Raw genomic sequence first — 22,939 nt, 5'->3', positions numbered from 1 at the left:
CTCTGATTTTATCTTCTGCCACTCTCCCGGTTGCTCACTGTGTTACAGCTACACCAGCCCACGTTGCTCTTGTATGTGTTGTAATGTGGTGGCAGTGTTTCTCTGAATTGATTATAATCATGATTCTCTAATTAGGGTTATCCTGTCCCATGTCCAGGCTAAGGTAACCAAGACTTGTACTCACAGCAATGAGAAAGATGAAAAAGATAACCCCCAAAAAAGTTGTTTCAGAGGTATTCAAAACACCTTTCCTTCAAACTTAAGTTTTAGCCCTTAGTCTGCCACTTTTTTTTTCCCCAAGATTTTATTTTTTATTTGACAGACAGATCACAAGTAGGCAGAGAAGCAGGCAGGAAGAGAGAGGAGGAAGCAGGCTCCCTGCCGAGCAGAGAGCCCGATGCGGGGCTCGATCCCGGGACGCGAGATCATGACCTGAGCCAAAGGCAGCGGCTTAACCCACTGAGCCACCCAGGCGCCCCAGTCTGCCACTTTCCATAGAAGATACTGTCAATAAATCATCAATTTGATTTTCAGTTTCTAAAGTATGAGGTGGAATTAGCTGGACTGTGTGATCCTGTCATGTGTTCTATTAAGCTTTATACTGCTGCTTTGTTTTCTTAGGGCTAGAGCTTGAAGGACTTGTACATTTTTTACATACAAATTTTAACCTTGTTTTTAATGAAGTTCAAATTCTTTGGGTTGCAATTGCAAAAAATCATATGTCTTTGATCCTAATTGGGAAAAAAAATAGTTTAAAGGGGGAAAAAAATCATATGTCTTTGATCCTAATTGGGAAAAAAAATAGTTTAAAGGGGGAAATCATGAAGGCTTCAACATTCAAAGCTAAACTTTCATTTGTAAAAACTTGGATAAGAAAATTACTTCAAAACACGCATGTTATATCCAAATAACAATTTTAAAAAGTACTGTTCAAAGTATAGTTTTGTTACTGGTCTGATAGTTGAATTTGCACAAGTATATAAATCAGCTCATTACTCAGCATGCCGTAAAGCTAAGCTGGCATTTTGCGGGGGGGGGGGGGGGGTTAATTATAAGACCTTATTGATGAGAAAAGCAGCATATTGGTTTACATTGTGATACAAGCTCCAAGCTCCTTTTCTCATTTGTGGAGCAAACATTTCACAGACCAGCACTAGTTACTGTTAGTATTAATTACTAATATTATCTTCAGTGAGTGTTGTTTTCCTTAACGTGCTGAATACTTTAACTGCTTTCTTTAGTAGCTTCTAGTTTATAATCAATAAGCCTAACAGTCCCTTTATTATTTCTAAGTGAAAAACTTAGCAGTTTTTATTATTAGTATTATGCAGATATTCCAGCAGAAGAAAGAGAAAAGAAATTGGCTTCCTGTTCAAGACATCGGTTCCGCTACATTCCACCCAACACACCAGAGAATTTCTGGGAAGTTGGTTTTCCTTCCACTCAGACATGTATGGAAAGAGGTGAAAGATTATAACATTTTGTAATTACTTTTTTAAAATACTGTATATACCCAAGTTTAACCATTAGACTTTTCCCCCATGGTTCCTCTTACCTTCTGCTCAAGGGCTAGTTCTTTGACATAAAAACAAATTCCTAAAGTTAAAAGGCTCATCTTTAACTCTGAGTCATGCCATTGAAATCAGAGATTGTGTATAATCACTTTAATATGATTGTGCATTCAATATCCTTATCATTCAAATTTCAGAAAGTTAATTTCTCTTACAATCAAAATGACTTTTAGTAAAATAATAACATTACAAAAGTTGCTAGCAAAGCTATATTGTTAAAAAGAGAGCATCTTCTTAAAGCAACTAGTCTGAATTTTAGCTTTTAAAACCTCACTTACGAATGCCGGGTATTTATAAACCACATCTGAGTAAAAAGAACCTTTGTTTAGAGGACTGTTGGAAGTAGCTCGTTCAAATATGGCACTGACATTTAATATGATTTGAGAATGTATACAGCTTTGAAGCTGAGGATATCAAATAGTAAGATAGTTTTTCCAAAAGGTGCGAAGTCTCTTGTGACTATTCCCATATTTTCATTTTCCCCATTAACAAGCCGAATTACATTCCCTTTGACATAATGATGCTGCCTGGTCATCAAATAGAATTAAACAATCTAGAAAGAGCCTGTGTTTTTACACCTACCATGACCTTAAGGGGATATGACAGAATGCAGACCACGTGATTCGAGATGCCTTAGGAGAATCAGGTGGTTGAAGAGTATAGGGGCACGTCGTTTAAAGAAGTATCTGCCACAGAAAGCCTTTGATAAACACCTGGAATTCTAATAGTGAAGAGTTCTTGTTTAGCGGTTTGTCTTCATTTGCAACCTGTAGGAGGCAGACTAGGAAAGTACTCATGAGCTCTGGTTCTGGAGGTTAGACCGATCTTGGGCAAAGTCCCAGCTCTTCCACTTCCATAGCTTTGTGAACTTGAGCAAGTTCTTTGACCTCTTGGGCCTCCATCACCTCATCTGTGAAGGAGATATAGTGGAAGCTACTTCAAAGGAATGTGAGTATTAGCTGAGATAATGTATATAACACATTTGATAAATGTTTGCTGCTATTGTTAGTATAAACGAGGAAACTGATGCTAAGTAGTGAAATCATTCATTAACATTGCACAGCTAATAATCAGAGGATCATGTAAACTAGAGTGCATTAAATAAGACAGATGTTACATGGTATAGACTGAAAGAAATACATGTTGCAAATACAATCTTCTAAATTTGTCATTTGTTTTTAAGGTTACATTAAGGAAGATCATGATCCTTGTCCTCGTCCCAAAAGACGGCAGCCTTACAATGCAATGTTTTCTCCAAAAAGCAAAGAGCAGAAGACATAGATGTTGAAGCAAAAGCCCAATAGGGGGCAGTTTGTTTCTTTTTAGTTATTTATAGTTAAAGTTGGTATTAAACATTGATTTTTTTTTTTTTGATCTCCTGTAAACTGACTTATAAATCATTTTTCTATTGAAAGTGTTTTTAAATGGCATTTACCCACCACACAACTATTTAAAATGTGGATATGCTTATGTTGTATTGTCTTGTTTTTGCGCCTTTAAAACAATAAGGCGCTTTCATTTTGCACTCTAACTTAAGAGTTGTTTATTTACTTTATTTGGTAATACCTAATTACAATTTTGAAAATATGATAGTTGTAGTCTGTGATTTATTGCCTTTCCTATCTTTTCTTTTTACTCAGCCTCCCCTTGGTATTTACATTCAGCAGTGGCTTTGTGTTTTTCATTCTCTTGAACAGTTGTGCTTCTATGGGTCATTCTAGTGTCAGATATTTATATCTTTAAAAAAAAAAAAGCTAAATTTTAATAGTCCTTTAAACTTTCCAGCTTCTTTCTTTTGTTTACTTGAAATGTGTTACTGTTCTACAGTGCATTGCTTTGGAGGCTCAATCACAACACATATAACTATGTTACAAATTAACATAGTTCTCTGATCTGATCATAATATTCCAGGTCTTCACATGGCTCTTTTCATTATACTTTGCTGGTGTAGTTTTCAAGCTGAATTTGTGAAGTTCTTCTCTGCTCATGTGTTCAAGTTCAGTAGTATTGTTTCTGTGGAATGACTGACATTAACTTCCAATTTGGCAACAAAATAGATTTCTCCATTCAGCAAATTTCTGTTCCTCTAGGACCTAGTATCTGAGTCATCAAGATGGCAGACCACATCTGTGTCACCATTTCCGGTGGCATTTTCTTTATTGGTGCCTTTTTTGAGTATTTCTTTAATCCAGATCTTGACAGTACTGCTTAAGCAGGAGAACATGAAACATGGAATGGAATGCCTCACTGAAATCTAACTGTTTACATAAAGCCCTTCTCAGAGTCCTAAAAATCTCTGCTTAGTCTCATCTTCATTGATCAAGGTTCTCATATGAATAAATGACATCAGTTTGTGTTCTCAGAGAGGATCGCAAAAGAAATCACATACAATGAGTATCTACTATAAGTCAGACCCCTTATGAGCATGCACGGCTGGGCTCTGAATGTGTTCTGAATTTTTTTACAACCCTATCATAGCATCTATTCAGCACTTTTCTTCACTTCCCAAATTGTTTATCCTATGTTTGATTTTTGTTCCCTGTTGGCAGTCAACCAACCTCTCCAAAATAATAGCAACCATTCAGTGGTAACTTGCTATATAGGCCAGGAACTGTGTTATACTCTTCACATAGATTTTTCTCTTTTAATCCTTGAATAATCTTGTGAATTCATTTGTCAGCTTAATATTTAAGCTGCAAAAAAAAAAAAAAAAAATGGACCCAAAAAACAGATTAAACAACAAATGACTGGTTTTATTTTTCTCACATTAAAAAGTCTGGAGGTCAGCAGTTTAAGGCTCGTCAGTGCAACCCCATGACGCCCTCATAGACCCAGATTCCTCCATCTTTCCGCTCTTTCATACTTTGCATGTGGCCTTCAACCTTGTTGCTATCAAGCAGTTATGCCACCTCCGTCATCATGTCCATGTTCTAGACAGAAGGAAGGGAAAAGAAAAATACATGTCATTTGCTTCTGTCCCTTTTAAAGTTTTCCACTTTAAATAAACTTGGGGATGGGGATCGGGGGCTTGGCACCAGGCTGGCTCAATCAGAAGAGCGTGCAACTCTTGGGCACCTGGGTGGCTCAGTGGGTTAAGCTGCTGCCTTCGGCTCAGGTCATGATCTCAGGGTCCTGGGATCGAGTCCTGCATCGGGCTCTCTGCTCAGCAGGGAGTCTGCTTCCTCCTCTCTCTCTCTCTCTCTGCCTGCCTCTCTGCCTACTTGTGATCTCTCTCTGTCAAATAAATAAATAAAATCTTAAAAAAAAAAAAAAAAGAAGAGCGTGCAACTCTTGATCTCAGGGTAGTGAGTTCAAGCCCCACATTGGGTGTAGAGAATTCTCACTTAAATAAATAAACTTGAAAAGTTTTCCAGAAAGGGAGAGCTGGGTGGCTCAGTTGGTTAAACATCTGCCTTCAACTCAGGGCATAATCCCAGGATTCTGGGATCAAGTCCTGCTTTGGGCTCCTTGCTCAGTGAGGAGTCTGCTTCTCTCTCTGCCTGCTGTTCTCCCTGTTTGTGCTACCTCTGTCAAATAAATAAAATCCTTAAAAAAAAGAGGTTTTCCAGAAGGCCCCACCCAATAACTTTCCCTGTTTCTCAAGGGCCAGAATTAATCTCTTGGCTACCTCTGATAACTGAGTTGAAATTAGAGCCCAGGATTGCCTAGTTACAGAACCAGAGTTTATATCCACTGGAGTATGGTGGTCAGAAATCTGAAAGACACCTGGATTTGAACAGGGCACCACAAGATGTGCAGTTAGAGCTTTATACGTCCAATGGGTTTTCCTTTTTAAAAGGAAGCCTAAGGGGTGCCTTGTTGGCCAAGTGAGTTGAGTGACCGACTTGGTTTCTGCTCATGTGGTGATCTAGGGGTCCTGGGAACGAGCTCTGTGTGAGTGTGGAGCCTGCTCGAAAGACTCTCTCTGACCCTCCCCACTACATTGGCTCCCACGCTTTCTCAAAGAAAAATATCTCTCTCTCTTTTAAAAAACATATATAGAAAAGAGTAATAGGTACCTTAAACAGACAGGAAGCAAGAGATTGTCCTCCTGGTAGCTTGACAGTAATCCAACCATTCGTAACTAGCATTTTTCATTTTCTCTAAAGGTCAACCTGTGAGGTTAGGTAAACTGAGGTCCCTCTTCCCTTCCCCCCCCTTTTATCTGTTATTGACCATCTCTACCTTTTTTTTTAAGATTATTTATTTGTTAATGTGCAGAACAAATAGAACACGAGTAAGGTGGGGAGAGGGAGAAGCAGGCTCCCCTCTGAGCTCGATTTCAAGATCCTGCGATCATAACCTGAGCCAAAAGCAGACACTTAACTGACTGAACCACCCAGGTTCCCTTTGTTACTTCATTTAAAGGTAGAAATGGTCAAGGGCACCTGAGTGGCTCAGTTGGCTAAATATCCAGATCCTAATATCAGGGTTCTGGGATCTAGCCCTGCATTGGGCTCCCTGCTCAGGGAGGAGCCTGCTTTTCCCTCTGCCTGCCACTCCCCCTGGTTGTGCTTTCTAGTGCTCACTCTCTTTCTCAAACAAGTAAAATATTAAAATAAATAAATGAAGTTTAAAAAACACTTTCTTAAGAACATGAGTTAGAAGGATGCATTTAAATGCAAAACTATTTCATGACACATATTACATTCTCAAACTTAAAAAGATAATATAGGGGCGCCTGGCTGGCTTGGTCAGTGAACCATACAACTCTTGATCTTGGGGTGGTGAATTTGAGCCCTACGTAGGGTATAGAGGTTACTTAAAAATAATTTTTAAAATCTTGTTTTTTAAAATGTGCATAAGAGGGCTTTATTTATAAAGCATTTGACATATTAGATATTCAATATAAATATGTCAATCCTATTTATATGTAGTTTATATAATTTCAGGTTGCCTATAAACTTTATTTTTTTTATGATTTATGTATTTATTTGAGAGATGGGAGGGGGAGGGTCAAGGCTGGTATGAGAATCTCAAGCAGACTCTCTGAGATCATGACCTGAGCCAAAAATCAAGAGTCGGAGGATTGACGGACTAAACCACCCAGGCACTCCTGCCTATAATCTTCTTAAATTTTTTTTTTTAAGATTTTATTTATTTATTTGAGAGAGAGACAGTGAGAGAGAGCATGAGAGGTGAAAAGGTCAGAGGGAGAAGCAAACTCCCCATGGAGCTAGGAGCCTGATGTGGGACTTGATCCCAGGACTCCGGGACTGTGACCTGAGCCAGTTAGTTGCTTAACCAACTGAGCCACCCAGGCGCCCTTCTTAAATTTTTTTTTAAGTAATCTTCACAGCCAACATGGGGCTTGAACTCATAAACAAGATCAAGAGTCGCACTTTCCACTGACTAAGCCAGGCAGGTGCCCCAAAGACCTCTGATTTTAAGCTTTGGAAATGTGTAAAACGTACAGGCTAGCACTTAACGTATAAGTAACAGCTTTCCTGCCCTTGATAAGCAAGTATCCTGATGAAAGCACGTGAAACCAAAGATTATCAGAGGCTGTAGTCTCAGTGAGTTAATCATGGCTACCTAAATGTATACAGAAGATGTAAAATGTCTTGAGAAAAGCACAAAATGAAGGAGATTATTCTCCAACACCTTTCATGTAGTGAAAAATTTCCCAAAGTCCACCTAGAAAGGCTGGTTTTGTAGGCTCAGTGTATTAGTAACACGTGATAAACTGCGTCTGGCATGTGTTAAAAAATGCATAGAGGGTGCCTGGCTGGCTTAGTCTGTAGAGCATGCAAGTTTTGAGCTTGGGGTCATGAGTTCAAGCCCCACGTTGGAAGTAGTGTTTACTTAAATTTTTTTTTTAAATAAAAATGTATAGAGCACATTCTTGGACCCTCTAAAAGAAATAACTGAAAAACCTTCCTCAGATTGCCTTCATTTCTTAATTCAGTTAGGAATAGTTTTACATAAACCAAATAGCATTTACAAATTTATTTAACAAACATTTATCTTTACCAGGCACAATACTAAATGATATATCAGAATTAGGAAAATTTTACAAATTTCCTCCAAAGTAGCAAGCTTTTAAAGAAACCTACCCCTAAAAATCTCATTTTGTTAATCTTGACATATTAACGTAACTGTGGAATTTAATTTTTAAAAAATACCACTTCAGAAATGAGCATTTGAAATACATCTCAAGTTTTACCATCCTGCTGTCTGTTCTCAGCAAGCCTGGCAGTTTAAGAGACATCTCAAAATCTTTCTCTTTGCTGAGTTGATGCTGTCAGAATGGTTACTTACAAAACTCCAGAGTGCTCACACCTGAGTGCGCTTAAAGAATTTACAAAACGGGTGCCTGGGTGGTTCAGTGGGTTAAGCCGCTGCCTTCAGCTCAGGTCGTGATTTCAGAGTCCTGGGATCGAGCCCCACATCGGGCTCTCTGCTAAGCAGGGAGCCTGCTTCCTCCTCTCTCTCTGACTGCCTCTGCCTGCTTGTGATCTCTCTCTCTGTCAAATAAATAAATAAAATCTTAAAAAAAAAAAAAAAAAAAGAATTTACAAAACAGTTGTCTCCTATCAGACCAGCAGAGGCCAGAAGAGAGCTGTTTTTAGAGACTACTGCCTGGAAAGGAGGTGATGACTAGCAAGGCCTATCTATGATAAAAGAAAGTTTCTAGGATGAATAGGATATGAATTGGGAACCTTTGGTATAGTAAGGAAGGCTCAGTGGGCAAAAATGAGCTTTCGACATAGCTATTGTTGGAATAAAACAAATGGCAGAGGCAGTAATTCATGGTCTTAAAAATACCAAGCCTTGTGTATTCACCACATACAAAGAGATATGTGAAATCTTGTTATTACCCCGTGGGAGACCAGATATAAACATAGATAGATGCCTGAGAGGTTGAGGAACCTTAGAATGAGTGCCACGAAACAAACACACAAAACAGTAAGGATAATTAGAATTCAAACTGTGCCTTAGGATAAATTAACCTAGAGAAGGAGAAAGGAAAAGATAATGTACTCTAAGTCGGGAAATTCACCTGAATGTGTAAATGTTAACATACCAAATCAGAAGGGGCCCTAGAGAGAATTTAGTTGAATCCCCTCCCTTTATAATAAGGATACAGAAGCCCAAAGAGAAATAGTGACTTGGCAAGATTCCAAATGGGGTAGAACTAGAATGTAGCCTGGGTTCTGTGTGGTGTTCTTTCCCCTTCCTCAGTGCTGGAAGCATATTTCCTAGACGTGTGTCACCACTAGAGAGCAGAGCTAGGGGATATTAATAAGAGAGGCAGTATACTCTGTCCTGAAGGCAAGACTAAAGAGTTTGGACTCGAGTCTATAGTCCTGTGGTTTTCAAACCATTACCAACATCTCTTTATTAAGATTGAGTCAAGATGCCTGGGTGGCACAGCCGGTTAAGTGTCTGCCTCCAGCTCAGGTCACGATCCCAGAGTCCTGGAATCAAGCCCTGCATCAGCATTGGGCTCCTTGCTCGGTGGAGAGCCTGCTTCTCCCCCCTGCTTGTGCGTTCTCTCTCCTCTCTCTCTGACAAATAAAATCTTTCCTAAAAATGTAAGATTAAATTAAATCTTACAAAGAACCCCAATAAACAATATTTTAAAGTCATTTATTTCAAGCATTCAAATTTAATAAGCCTTTGCTCATTAATCCAATCAGCAAGATTGACTAAATACAAAATTATGATGTGATTATGGATGGCAGGGAACATCAGCCTCACGACCCATGACGTTCCAGTCCAATGTTTACTGTACTCCAAACCAGTTCAATCAGACTATCTGGGGGTAAAGTCCAGGCATCAGTATTTTTTCTAAAAGGTCCTTAGGTGATTCTAGTGCGCAGCCAAATTTAAGAACCACTGACTTAGTTCACTGTTAGAGGTTAGTTTGATATTATTCAAACTTTAGTATAGATCAGAATCACCTGAAAGGCTCTTATGCCCAACTATCAGCCCCACCTCAGAGAAGGGAGGGGCCCAAAATCTAGTTTGTTTACATGCTCCCAGGGGAGGCTAATTGACGCTGGTGCAAGGACCACAAGAACCGAATCATAAAAGTCACCCAGATGCTTGGTAAATGGAGATTCTTAGGTACTTCCTGTGGGGACTTTGATTCAGGTATAGCCTGAGGATTTATAAGCTTAAAAAGTTCCAGAGGCACCGAGGTGGTTCAGTTGGTTTCCAGTCGGGTCATGGCTCAGTCATGATTTGGAGATTGTAAGATCCAGCCCCGTGTCGGGCTTGGAGCTTTGAGAGGAGTGTGCTGGAGAGTCTCTCCCTCTGCCCGTCCCCCCACTCACACAGGTACTCTTGTGTGTGTGCTCTCTAAAATAAATAAATAAAATCTTATTTTAAAAAAGTTTCATTAGGATAGGACAAATCTTAAGAAATTTTGCTTAGAACAACAGGGAAAATTAAGTAGTAAAATTTTAAGCTTCCCGTGTCCCCTTGACTAAAAATACTTTGAACTGAGTAGTAATGCATTAATTCTGGTAGAATTATCAGGTTAGCAATATAGATAATTTTGGTGGGGGGGCAGGGGTAGTCAGGTATTGAGTCAAGTGTACAGGAAAAAATTTCAATAATCCGTTATAATATTCTAAGCACAAAGAGCAGCTAGGCTAGAATGAATACCTGATAAAGATGAATGTGATACCTATCACCAACTCCGTGGTTATGAGGGACATTACGAAATAAGAATCCATTAGATGAAGTCTCCCACTGGAAATGAGAACAGACCCTTGTTCCACATGATATTTATAATTGTAAAATTAAAAAAAAAAACAGGGATGAATTAATCTGTAATTCTGAAATAAACTTTTTTTTTACGCACATGAAAGAATTTGGGACACCTGGGTGGCCCAGACCTGCCTTTGGCTCAGGTCACGACCCCAGGGTCCTGGGATGTAGCCCAGAGCCCAGCTCCCTGCTCGGCAGGGAAGCATGCTTCTCCTTCTCCCACTCTCCCTGCTTGTGTTTTCTCCCTCTGTCAAATAAATAAATAAAATCTTAAAAAAAAATCATCAACAATTACATAGATATTTAACCCCCCCAAAATAATTCATTAATTCATAGCTTTAAAAAACCCACAAAATATAGGAATACTTTATAAGGCTGTAGCAGTTTGACAAGATATTTAGCAGAAAAGTTGCCCTCAGAATAAGAAGGATGGTTTGGATTTCCAGTGATCTAGGAGGTGGCCGAAAAACTTAAGTCGATAATTCTTGAATAACAGAGATATGGACAAGCTAGAGGAGGTCTCTAAATTTAACTTAGAGAAAATTATTTAGGTTTCCTGGTAGGATAAATAAATCATTTGCATCAAAATCATTCTTTAAATGCAGTAGAGATCTGCTGAAGCAACACAAAATAGAGATTCTAAGTTTCAAGGGAGGGGAGAACCTTGAAGAGGGGAGCTGGACTGTGCTGACCGTGTTTCCGTGGGACGGGAGGTTGAGCGGCCCAGGCTTCGCCTATCAGAGGGTTTCCACTGCGAAGCCGAGAACCCGGCGGAACTGCTGGTAGATTGATAACTGGACACGGAAGCTTGGGCCTCATTACAACTTCCCCCTCAAGATGTTTGTCAAATGTTGAAGTCATGCAGGATGGGAGGCTACAAAGTTGTAAAGCTCTTCTAGGGAAAATGATTAAAATGGTATGTTTTATTTATATTTTACCACAATGAAAAATTTTAAAAACAGTTTTGAACAGACTCACTGTGCTAAGGAAGCCAGCGATAAAGTCTTAGTTGAAAGACCTGGAACCATGACTTCAGAATGGGCTAGCAATGGCGGGCTTTGTCTCACCAGCACTGCAACCCCACCTGCCCTCTGCTTAGTCCCTGTTTGCCTGAGGGGCTCCGTCCCCACCCTGTCTGGCAGAGGAAAAGTGTGAGTCCTCTTCTGGAGGAAGATTACCTCATATCTGGAGCTGTACAGTATCCAGCAACCAAAAGAAAAAATTCTAGGTGGGTACCTGCCTAGCTCAGTCAGGAGAGCATGCAATTCTCTATCTCAGAGTTCTAAGTTCAAGCCCCAAATTGGGCCTGGAACCTACCAAAAAAAAAAAAAAAAAATTAAAAGTCTAGTCAAACCAAAAGAAAGGACCCTATAACCAAAACCCAAGGGGAGAAGACAGACTCACAGGCAATCCGAGACTAGAGTTAGCAGACGAAGACTTGAAGATCACTGATTAATATGCTTAAGAAAAGAGGAAATTTTGAGAAAATCACTTTTTAAAAATAGAGAATTTCTCCAGAAAATTAAAATCTGTTTTAAATATCTGAAGGAAATTCTAGAGCTGAAACATACTACCTGAAATTAAGAACTCAATTCATAGTTTTAGATACAACAGAAGACAAAAATCAGAAAATTGGAATATAGGTTAGTAGAAAATATCCAAACAGAAGCAAAACAGGGACACCTGGCTGGCTCAGTTGGTGAAACGTACAACTCTTGATCTCAGGGCTATAAGTCCCATGGTGGGTGTAGAGATTTTAAAGGTAAAATCTTTAAGGGACACCTGCATGGCTCAGTCAGTTAAGTATCTGCCTGTGCTCCAGTCCTGTGTCCAGCTCCCTGCTCAGTGGGGAGCCTGCTTCTTCCTTTGCCTACCACTCCCCCTGCTCATACATTCTCTCTCTCTCTCTCTCTGACAAATAAATAAATAAAATCTTTAAAATAAAGTCTTAAAAAAGTATCACAGGATAAAATAAGTGAATGCTAGAAATAATCTAGTGCAACTTCTTATCATAAATAAATTGGGGGTACATGATTAGTTGTCTTCCTTTTCTACAGATGAAGAGATAAATTTGAAATTTGGAGTTTTAGATGACCGCTGCAATGTCATGCCAACTTTACATAGTATAAAAGTGATTTTTGTATTTTGATGGCTCAGGGTCAAGATTATCTTGATCCACACAGTTGGGTCAAGTAAGCTGTTGGAAAACACCTTGCTTGCTATGTTTCAACATGTGTCGTACAGGTGTGATGTGTAGTATCTTAGTTGGGCAGTATTCTGTGAGCAGACATAACCAGCCCGATTTTTTTTAAAGTCTTGTATAAGCTTTCTAATTGATTCCATATTTTTTAAAGAACCTATAATATATTCACAGAGTTAGTGGGGAAAGCTTTATTCTGAGTTGTCACAAAATTTGAGTTAATCTAGTGCAAGTTAACTCCATGCTATCTAATTTATTAAAATTTTACATATATAACAGGTTTTCATGGCATTTATTTAATTACAGGTTTTTAATAATTTTTTTAAAGACATTATTTATTTATTTGACAGGAGAGATAGTGAGAGAGACAGCACAGGCAGGGAGCGCAGCAGGCAGAGGGAGAGGAAGAAACGGGCACCTGGCTGAGCAGGGAGTCCAATGTGGGGCTCAATTCCAGGCACCCTTAAATGTGTTTTTTAAAAATGAAAACACAATTAAACACTTCAGGATCCTAAAATACCTGTATTCTTTTTGAAAAATATTTTAATAACAGTTTAAAAAATACTAATTAATTAAAGGCACCTGGCTGGCTCAGTCTGGAGACTGTGTGACTCTTGCTCTCAGGGTCGTGAGTTCAAGCCCCGCGTTGGGCATGGAGTGTACCTAAATAAATAAATTAAATATTAGGGGCACCTGGTTGGCTCAGTCAGTGGAACATACGACTCTTGATCTCAGAGTTGTAAGTTCAAGCCCTATGTTAGATGTAGAGATTCCTTAAAAATAAAATATTTCCAAAAATAGATAAAATATTAATTTAATTGATCAGAAAAGAATATCTGAAAGCAGAAATTCACACTGAAGAACTTATTACCAAAATGGTGAGGAAAATCACAGCGTATCACCTCTTCTACTCCGAAATCTCCATTTAACAAATATTTAGTAAGGGTCAATGTCCTTGTCATTATCGCAGGGGCTGATGATTCAGCAGAGAACAGGAGAAAACAAATCCCCACCCTCTCCGAATTACATTCTAACAGGCGGCAGAGACTATCTTGATAGGCAGAGACTATCTTGATAGGAGGCTGTCAGGAAAGGCCTCAGGAAGGAGATCAGAATGAAGTGCGGAGCTGAGCCCTATCTGAGAGCGCAGTTTTCCGACCAAAACAGCGGCTGAAAGACTTGAGGGTAGGACCGTGTAGTAGGCAGAGTCCTCGTTATCTGGAGCAGAGCAGATATCTGAGGGTATCTGGTAGGAAACATGGTCACAAAGGAAGATAATGACCAGATAACGTAGTGCTTTGTGCTCAGAAAGGACGAGACTTTGAGTCGAAGTGAGATGAGGAACCATTAGGGGAGGGGAGGTGATTGGACCCGACCTGTTTAAAAGGATTATCAAGCTGATGCAGGGAGAGGATGAAATAATGGGCGGGGAGGGGGGTGGAGGGGGCAAAAGTGGAAGTGGGAGGTCTTAGAATGCTGTAGGTCGTGGTGAGACGTGGTGGTTTATGAGGCTTAGCAGGGTAGCTGAGCATCCAGAGGAGTCACTAGGTGACTTAAAAGGTGGAAGGGAAATGCAGAGTCAAGGGTGGCTCTAAAGTTCCTAATTTACACAGCTAGGTGGAACTGGAGACGAGGCAGGTTTGGGATGGCATGACAGGGACATGTCTTGGACAGCTTAACATGGAGATGCGCATCAGGCGTCCAAACAGAGGCACGGGGTAGCCAACTGGATATCTGGCTTTGAAGTTCAGGGAAGAGGCAAAGGTGGGAGACGCCAGTTTGGGAGTCATCTACCTCCTGCCTGCAGAAGGTCACCAGGGTTTGGTTGAAGGTAGAAAAGAGAAGGCACTGGGAAGCTTGAGTTCCATTAGGGACATGTCAAACCGTGCCCACGGAAGAGTCTGGGTGGGGAGCGTTACCTGCAAATGCTTCTTCTGGTAACAGAAACACTAGATTACAGGGCCTGATGGCAGGAATCCTGATGGTCCCTTAGGGCAGGTGGATAATTGGTTGTAAGTATAGCCTACTTCTTGTCCCTACCTGTCAGGAAATTTATATTAGCCGGGGCGGGGGATGGTGGGCACTGTGGGATGTTGGAAGTAGAGTGTGCCTACCTGGGGTGGACTGAACTTCCCCACAAGGAGGGCTGAAAACCTCACCGGTCCAAGGGTCAGGGTCACTCTCCTATAGATTGAAGTCTGGCCTTTCTAGATCACCACAGACTGCACCAGAACGTGATGGACAGCAGGGAAGCAGTACGTCAGCTACCACTTCTGTGCCTGTGAGTTCCCTGCTAGACACACCTGCGAAAGGCCTGTCTGTGTGCAGTGGGGTCAGACACCCTCGTCTGGGTGGCTTGTGGTAAGCCACAAGTCAAATACTGCTGAGCTGGTAGCCCTTCTTTCTCCATGACATCAGTGTGCGAGTCTGTCTTTATTCTGATCTAGTAAGTGCTGACATTACTGTTGGAGTCTCAAGGACCAATGACATTTCCTTTCTTTCTGAGTTATACACTGTCATTTTTTTTTTAAGATTTTATTTATTTATTTGAGAGAGAGAGAGAAAGTGAGAGAGGGAACACAAGGAGGGGAAGCAGGAGAGGGAGAAGCAGGCTTCCCTCTGAGCAGGGAGCCCAATGTGAGGCTCGATCCCACGCCCCTGGGATGGTGACCTGAGCAGAAGGCAGATGCTTAACGACTGAGCCACCCAGGCACCCCTACACTGTCATTTATTTTTTAAAGATTTTATTTATTTATTTATTTGACCGAGACAGAGAGATCACAAGTAGGCAGAGAGGCAGACAGAGAGAGAGGGGGGAAAACAGGCTCCCCGCTGAGCAGAGAGCCTGATATGGGACTCGATCCCAGGACCCTGAGATCACGACCCAAGCTGAAGGCAGATGCTTAATGGACTGAGCCACCCAGGCGCCCCTGACATTTTTTAAGGTGAATTTAACTCCATACATTTTATTTCACAGTTATTAATTGACCACTACTTATTTGCTCACAGTGAGTTCAGCAGACACTAGAGAAGACATAGAATAGTCTTCCCAGGCCCAGATGAAAACTAAAAGACCACATCAGTACTTCTGGAACATTCTAGAACACCCACAGAGGTATTTTCCAAAATGTGAGCAACCTGGATTAGTATTCCAGGACATGAAAGAGAAGTCAGTCTACTGACTGCATCTACAGGTGCAGCACACAGACGGCCCATAACTCAGCTGGTGGGAATGTATGTTGGGTACAAGGCATCTGCTTGGCAGTATCACCTGTCCTCCCAGCTCACTCCCTGGTACCCAATTTGTTCCAGACAAGTTAACCTGACACAGCTGCTGAATTATCCAAAAATGTTGCCTGGCACACCCCTTCTTTACTCGGCATAGAAAACTCGTGAGCACCTCCCTAATCATGCAGGGGAACCATGCAGTGGGGAGGCATGGTGAGACTCTTGGTTTCAGCTCAGGTCATGATCTCATGGGTCATGAGATTGAGCCCCATGTTGGCCTCTGCTCAGTGGGAAGTCTACCTGAGAGTCTCTCCCTCTGCCCCTCCCCCACCCCTGCTCACACACATGTAGTGTATGCATACACTCTCTCTCTCTCTCAATACATAAATCTTTTTGAAAAAAGACTGTCTGTCTTTGCTGAACCAGTTAAAAAAAAACTTAATTTTATTAAATTTCAACTTTTTATTTTTTTTTCAACTTTTTATTTATTTGAGAGTGGGGGTGGGGGTCCAGGGACAGGGGTGGTAGAGAGAAAGGGAGATAGAAAGTCACAAGCAGACTCCATGCTGAGTGTGAAGCCCAACACAGGCTCGATCTTACAACACTGAGATCATGATCTGGGCTGAAACCAAGAGTCCATTGCTTAACCAACTGTGCCACCCAGGTATCCCTAAATTTCAATATCTATTTTTTTTTTTTTAAGATTTTTCTTGTTTGACAGAGAGTGAGACAGCACAAGTAGGAATGGCAGAAGGCAGAGAGAGGGAGGAGAAGGCTCCCCACAGAGCAAGGAGCCCAAGCCAGGCTCAATCCCAGGACCCTAGAATAAAGGCAGATGCTTAACCAACTGAGCCACCCAGGAACCCCTAGACCTATGGATTTTCATTCCATATCAATTTTCATTGATATGGTTTCAGATTCTACATGGCAACTGACCTTTAAGAAACTAACACTTGTGGGACGCCTGGATGGCTCAGTTGGTTGGGCAGCTGCCTTCGTCTCAGGTCATGATCCCAGCGTCCTGGGATCGAGTCCCACATCGGGCTCCTTGCTCAGCAGGGAGCCTGCTTCTCCCTGCCTCTGCCTGCCACTCTGTCTGCCTGTGCTCACTCTCTCCCCCTCTCTCTGAAAATTAAATAAAATCTTTTTAAAAAAAAAAAGAAAGAAACTACCACTTGCTGAATAGGTTTGATAGAGAACCAAAGACTAATACCCAGAATTACCTGAAAAAGCTATAAAAAGCTATAAAAAACTGTGTGACACCTGATTTTCTTCCTGTAACTCAACCAAAACAACAATTACAAACAAACTGAATGCAGAACCAAACACGAAAATCCAACTATCTTCTGTTGAGCCAGATATTAAAGAGATTTAAAACATCTCTTTAAAGTCTATTGTTTGGGGGCACCTGGGTGGCTTAGTGGGTTAAAGCCTCTGCCTTTGGCTCAGGTCATGATGCCAGGGTCCTGGATCAAGCCCCGCAGAGGCCTCTCTGCTCAGCAGGAAGCCTGCTTCCCCCTATCTCTGCCTGCCTCTCTGCCTACTTGTGATCTCTGTCAAATAAATAAATAAAATCTTTAAAAATAAATAAATAAAATAAAGTTTATTGTTTGGAGGGACACCTGGGTGGCTCAGTGGGTTAAGTGTCTGCATTCAGCTCAGGTTCATGGTCTCAGGGTCCTGAGATTGAGCTCTGCATCAGGCTCTCTGCTCAGCGGGGAGCCTGCTTCCCCCTCTCTCTGCCTTCTGCCTGCCTCTCTGCTTACTTGTGATCTCTCTTTGTCAAATAAATAAATAAAATGTTTAAATAAATAAGGTTTATTATTTGGAGATAATATATAGTTATTTTTCATGAATATTTTCTATTTGGGGCACCTAGGTGGCTCAGTCCATTAAGCAGCTGAATCTTTATTTCGGCTCATAATCTCAGGGTCCTGGGATGGAGCCCTGTGTCCTGCTTCCTGCTCAGCAGGGAGTCTTTTGGAGACTTCGCCCTCTGCCCCTCCCCCAAACTACACACATGTGCACACACACTCCCTCTCTAAAATAAATGAATAAATCCCTCAAAAAATATATTTTATTAAAATGTAATGAGATTATTTTTGTTATTGTTGGAGGGATTAATAAGTAAATTTTTAAAATATCTCCCCTTGGGGCACCTGGCTGGCTCAGTCTGTAGAGCATACGACTCTTGATCTCAGGGTTGTGAGTCTGAGCCCCACGTTGAAAGTAGTAATTACTTAAAAATAAAATCTTTTAAAAAGAAAATAAATTAATTAATTAGTTGATTAATTAACATTGCCCCTTGGGGCACCTGGCTGGCTCAGTCAGTAGAACAGGAGATTCTTGATCTCAGGGTTGTGAATCCAAGCCCCACATTGGATGTAGAGATGACTTCAAAATAAAATCTTAAAACCTGGAGACCTGGTTTTTCCTGGAGTTTTCCCAGACTTAATGCTCTGTAAGGAAAAGTGTTGTGCTTTTGATTCATGTTTTTTAATGAGATAATTGTAGATTCACATGCAGTTGTGAGAAATAATACAGAGAGATGTCCTGTACCCCTCACCCAGTTGTCCCCAGTGGTAACATCTTACAAAACTATAGCACATTATCACAACCAGGATATTACCTTTGATACGACTCACCCATCTTAGATTTCTCTAGTCTTATCTGAACCCACTTGTGTGTGTGCATAGAATTCTATACAATTTTATCACATCTTTGGGCATCCACAGCAGTCACCATGCCAACCGTTCATCTGTCTTCCATTTCTAAAATTTTGTCATTTCAAAAGTGTTAGATGAATGGAAGCGTATCGTATCTAACTTTGGGATTGCCTTTTTCACTCAGTGTAATTTATCCAAATTGTTGCACATCTCAGTACTCCCTCTCTTTTTATTGCTGACCAGGGTTCTATGGTGCGGATCCACCACAGTTTGTTTAAACTGTTGGAGGACATCTGGGCTCTTCCCAGTTTGGGGCTATTACAAATAAAAGCGGCTGTGAGCATTCATGTAGTGGTTTTTGTGTGAACACACATTCTCATTTCTCTGGGAAATTGCCCGAGTGTCATTACTGGATCATATGGTAATAGCAGATCTAGTATTTGAAGAAACTGCCAGACTGTCTTCCAGAGCGGCTGTGCCACTTTACATTCCCGCAGTGTATGAGGAATCCATCTCTCCACATCCTTGTCGGCATTTAGTGTTACTGCCTATTGTAATAATAGTCACTATGTTTTATTTTCATCACTCTGATAGGTGTGTAGTGATATCTCATCGAGACTTTAATTTGCATTCCTCTGAAGGCGAATGATGCTGAACATCTTTCCACGTGTTTATTTTCATCTGTATAAACTCCTCAGTGAACTGTCTCTCCAAACATTTTGCCCATTTTCTAACAGGATTTTTTAACTGTTGAAAATGGTTTAGATTGAAGTGGAAATCTGCTTACTTGTGTCAATAGGAAGTCCCTCTTGCAAAACGTATTTAAATGGAAGTCAGCTGTAGGGGCTCTGAGTGGTGGCTCAGCCCTTAAGCATCAGGCTCAGGTCATGATCCCAGGGTCCTGGGATCAGGCATTGGGCTCTCCCTGCTCTGCAGGGAGTCTGCTTCTCCCTCTCCCTCTGCCTGCTGACTGCTGATCCCCCTGCTGTGCCCTCTTTCTGTCAAATAAATAAATAAATAAATAAAATCTTTAAAAAAAAAAAAAAGGAAAAAAGAAAAAAGAGAATCAATTTTACCTTATAGCAACTTCAGAGGTGCTAAGGGTTGTTAATGGCTACGTGCTGAGTACCAGTTTTTAAGGTAGGATCAGAAAAAAATAAAGCAGGTAGACTAGATCATTGGGATTTTACTCCCTTCTGGGTCTCATGCTTCACAAACGCGTGCGCACACACGTGCACACACACACACACACACACACACCTTTTCCACAGGTCTGCTGGTTCATATCCATTTCTTTCACCAAGCGGGTATCCAGCCAGTATGAACCACCTCAGGTGAGGACACAGACTGAAGTGGCTTGTTTCAATCCAGAGCATCTCTCTGCCCCTGTTTCGTGGTGAGGACCTTAAGGATCCCCTGGGCACAGTGAGAGGGTGACTCAGACAGGATTACTGGTTCCCTCTGTAGACTTTCCACCTTCAGAGTGTCCAACGGCCAGTAGGTGTGCTTAAGAGTGGAAAAGGAGGGGAGAGACAAAGGCCTCTAGACAGGATGGGAGGGGGGTGGCTGTGGGGGGGGGGGCGGAAGTGGAGGAGAGGGATTAGAGAGTAGGCCGTGGAGGCAGGCAGCTGCCCAGAAGTACTGTCCAGCCTTAGTCAGCAATCTCAGGCTTTCACTGCTCAGCGCCAACCTACCTTATCAAAGCTCTTAACGTATCAGCACAGGCCAGCACTCCACAATTTGGCAAGCTGCTCTAAGCCTGAAGAAAGATTTTAAAAATATATCTGAAAGTGCTCATTTCAAGCTTTGATTCCACTGTCTGCACATCCTTTGATGTCACAACAAAACTTAACGTCCCGTTGACCTTGCCCTTTTGAACATGGTTCTACCGTTTGCTGAGAGAAACCTAAGATGTCTGCTTTCTCCTTCAAAAAAAAAAAAAGAAAGAAAGAAAACTTTCCCCATTTCATTTTATATTTTCAGTTCCTTTTAGATGATAAGCTGACATTGAAGCACACTAATTGGTTATGTTATTTTTAAGTGAATTTTTAATGGCAAATAATTTGTTCCATCTGGGAAAAGGCTGATGGCATTTTCAGCAACCAGGCACAAATCAAGATGGATTATTTCCAGCATTTTTTTTTTTAAGCGTATTTAGATCCACATCATACTGGTCGTTCACTGTCTTGGCATTTCCTGATCCTGAAGCGGGGCTAAGCCCTTGGCTGCTTCTCTCATCCCTGAAGCACTGGCCTCTCACAATATTACAGATTTTGCTCACCACACTCACGCCCCTCCAGGGTTTCTGTCAGCCAGTTTCAGGTGGTTGCCAGGGGCATTTATGGTTCACACTGCGGTGGGAGTTCACACCGAACTTAACCCACCCATTGGCGAAGGCATTAGATGGTGTCACATACCAGCCGCTGAACTTGGCGTCTCTGGGTGTTGGTCCCACAGCAAACCATCCTCTTACTTAAGAGGAGGAAACAGAAAGAGCCATTAAGCATTTAGGGAAAGCAAGGGAAAAGATCATCTTGGAGTCCCATTTGGATCCATCCAACTCTCTCTCATCGGCCCTGTGGGAGCTCTAAAACTAAAAGCATTCATAAAAAGAAAGGAAAGAACAGTTACTGGTACACTCATATTCATAGCAGCGTTTTTCACGATAGCCAAATGTGAAACAACCCGAATGTCTGTGGATTGATGAGACAATAAACAAAATGTGGTCTATATGTACAATGTATTATCATTCAGCCAGAAAAAGAAAGGCAATTCAGACATATGTTACAACATGGATAAACCTGGAAGAGATCGTACCAAGTGAAATATGCCAGACACAAAAGAATAAATATGATATGATTCTACTCACCTAAGGTCCCTAGAATAGTCAAACTGACAGCAACAGAAAGTAGATGAGAGCTTACCGGGGGCTGAGGAAGCGGGAAATAGGGAATTGTTTAGTGGGTATACACTTTCACTTTGGGATGATGGAAAGTACTGGAGACAATAACGTGATGGATTTCTGCCACTGAACTGTACACTTAGAAATGGTTAAAATGGTAAGTTTTATGTTTTGTATGTTTTATCACAATTTTTTTAAAAAAAGAAGGAAATATGTTTGTGCTCTTCACTGGCCCGGATCCTTTTTAAAAGAAAGGCCTCTGGGTATCATTGCTCAGGGAGGCAATGGTTAGTGACCAAACTAGCCAGTTGCGAGCTGGTAAATACTTATCAACCGGCTTTCTAACAACAACAAAATACCTGACGCAAATATGTGTACAGAAGTTGGTTAGAAATTTCACTTTATTATTTACAAATAATAAAATATACAAACTCTTGCATGTCAATGATTCCTCAATAAAGCTGATTTCACGAAATGATTTCTTTGACTTTTGCTGAACTCTTGTATCCACAGCCAACTGTGATTGCAGCTGATGAACAAATATCCTTCTGACATGAATATTGGTTGATGTTTTAATTTACTTTAATGAGTAAGATAAAAATGAAACAATAAAGACATAGATAAGAACATCACTCATGGGGTGCCTGGGTGGCTCAGTGGGTTGGGCCGCTGCCTTCGGCTCAGGTCATGATCTCAGGGTCCTGGGATCGAGCCCCGCATCGGACTCTCTGCTCAGCAGGGAGCCTGCTTCCTCCTCTCTCTCTGCCTGCCTCTCTGCTTACTTGTGATCTCTCTCTGTCAAATAAATAAATAAAATCTTTAAAAAAAAAAAAAAGAACATCACTCATGAATGATGTAAGCAATTTTTCTGTGATGCATTGGATGATAGTTTTTGTTTGCTTTTCAAGTAGGTTCCATGCCCTATGTGGGGTTTGAACCCTGGGATGGAGAGTCGCACTGTACGAGCTGAGCCAGGCAGGCACCCCCTCCCTCCCCTCTTGATCTAGCATGGCAGGAACTTGTGCTTAAAAAGGGGTCATAGAAATCCATGTCTATCAAAGAAGTATGGGGAAATTTATCGCAGGCTTGGCCTTCTGGGCATTTTCTTTCTAGTCTTCCGATGCTCAGTACAGCAATTTAGTGAATGCAGCAATCAGAAAAGAAGGAAGAACTCTGGAGCGCCTGGGTGGCTCAGTGGGTTGAAGCCTCTGCCTTCAGCTCAGGTCATGATCTCAGGGTCCTGGGATCGAGCCCCGCATAGGGCTCTCTGCTCAGCAGGGAGCCAGCTTCCCCCTCTCTCTCTGCCTGCCTCTCTGCCTACTTGTGATCTCCGTCTGTCAAATAAATAAATAAAATCTTAAAAAAAAGAAAGAAAGAAAAGAAAAGAAGGAAGAACTCTACAGAATGTATCTTAAGTGGGAATCTTGGGGTGGCTGCCCATTAAATGGGATTTCATTGGTGAGACAAGCATACCACAGAAAGAACAGGTGGGAAAACTTCACAAGCCCTATGATAAAATGAGGCAATAAAAATAGTGCAAATTTGTAGAGGCCTAAGAAAATATTTTTATTTTTATGTGTTTATTTTTTAAAGTAAACTCTACACCCAAGGTGGGGCTGGTACTCACAAACCGAGATTAAGAGTCATATGT

General features: G+C 41.2%; 1 protein-coding gene and 1 long non-coding RNA gene across 3 annotated transcripts in view; one reads left to right on the top strand and one right to left on the bottom strand.

Annotated features, from left to right (window-relative positions):
* RBBP8 (RB binding protein 8, endonuclease) overlaps positions 1 to 22,939 on the top strand; it is a 144,248-nt gene that overhangs the window by 101,140 nt on the left and 20,169 nt on the right. Inside the window, exons 19-20 of one of the 2 annotated variants that reach the window (XM_082698746.1) lie at positions 1,322 to 1,463; positions 2,755 to 3,161. The exons of the other annotated variant lie outside the window; for it this stretch is intronic. Of the exons in view, the coding sequence (XP_082554872.1) occupies positions 1,322 to 1,463; positions 2,755 to 2,852 (240 nt within the window). The 3' untranslated portion in view covers positions 2,853 to 3,161. Of the gene's footprint in view, positions 1 to 1,321; positions 1,464 to 2,754; positions 3,162 to 22,939 lie in introns of those variants that run through there. 2 annotated transcript variants of the gene reach the window in all.
* On the bottom strand, positions 1,046 to 21,620 carry LOC309847900. The gene is made up of 2 exons (XR_014302710.1): positions 20,081 to 21,620; positions 1,046 to 4,501 (listed from the first exon to the last, which is right to left on the bottom strand). It is a non-coding gene; the product is annotated as an uncharacterized lncRNA (long non-coding RNA).

Source organism: Mustela nivalis (genome assembly GCF_964662115.1).
Source record: "Mustela nivalis genome assembly, chromosome: 14".
NCBI lineage: Eukaryota > Metazoa > Chordata > Mammalia > Carnivora > Mustelidae > Mustela > Mustela nivalis.
This window is presented reverse-complemented; position numbering and strand designations above follow the sequence as displayed.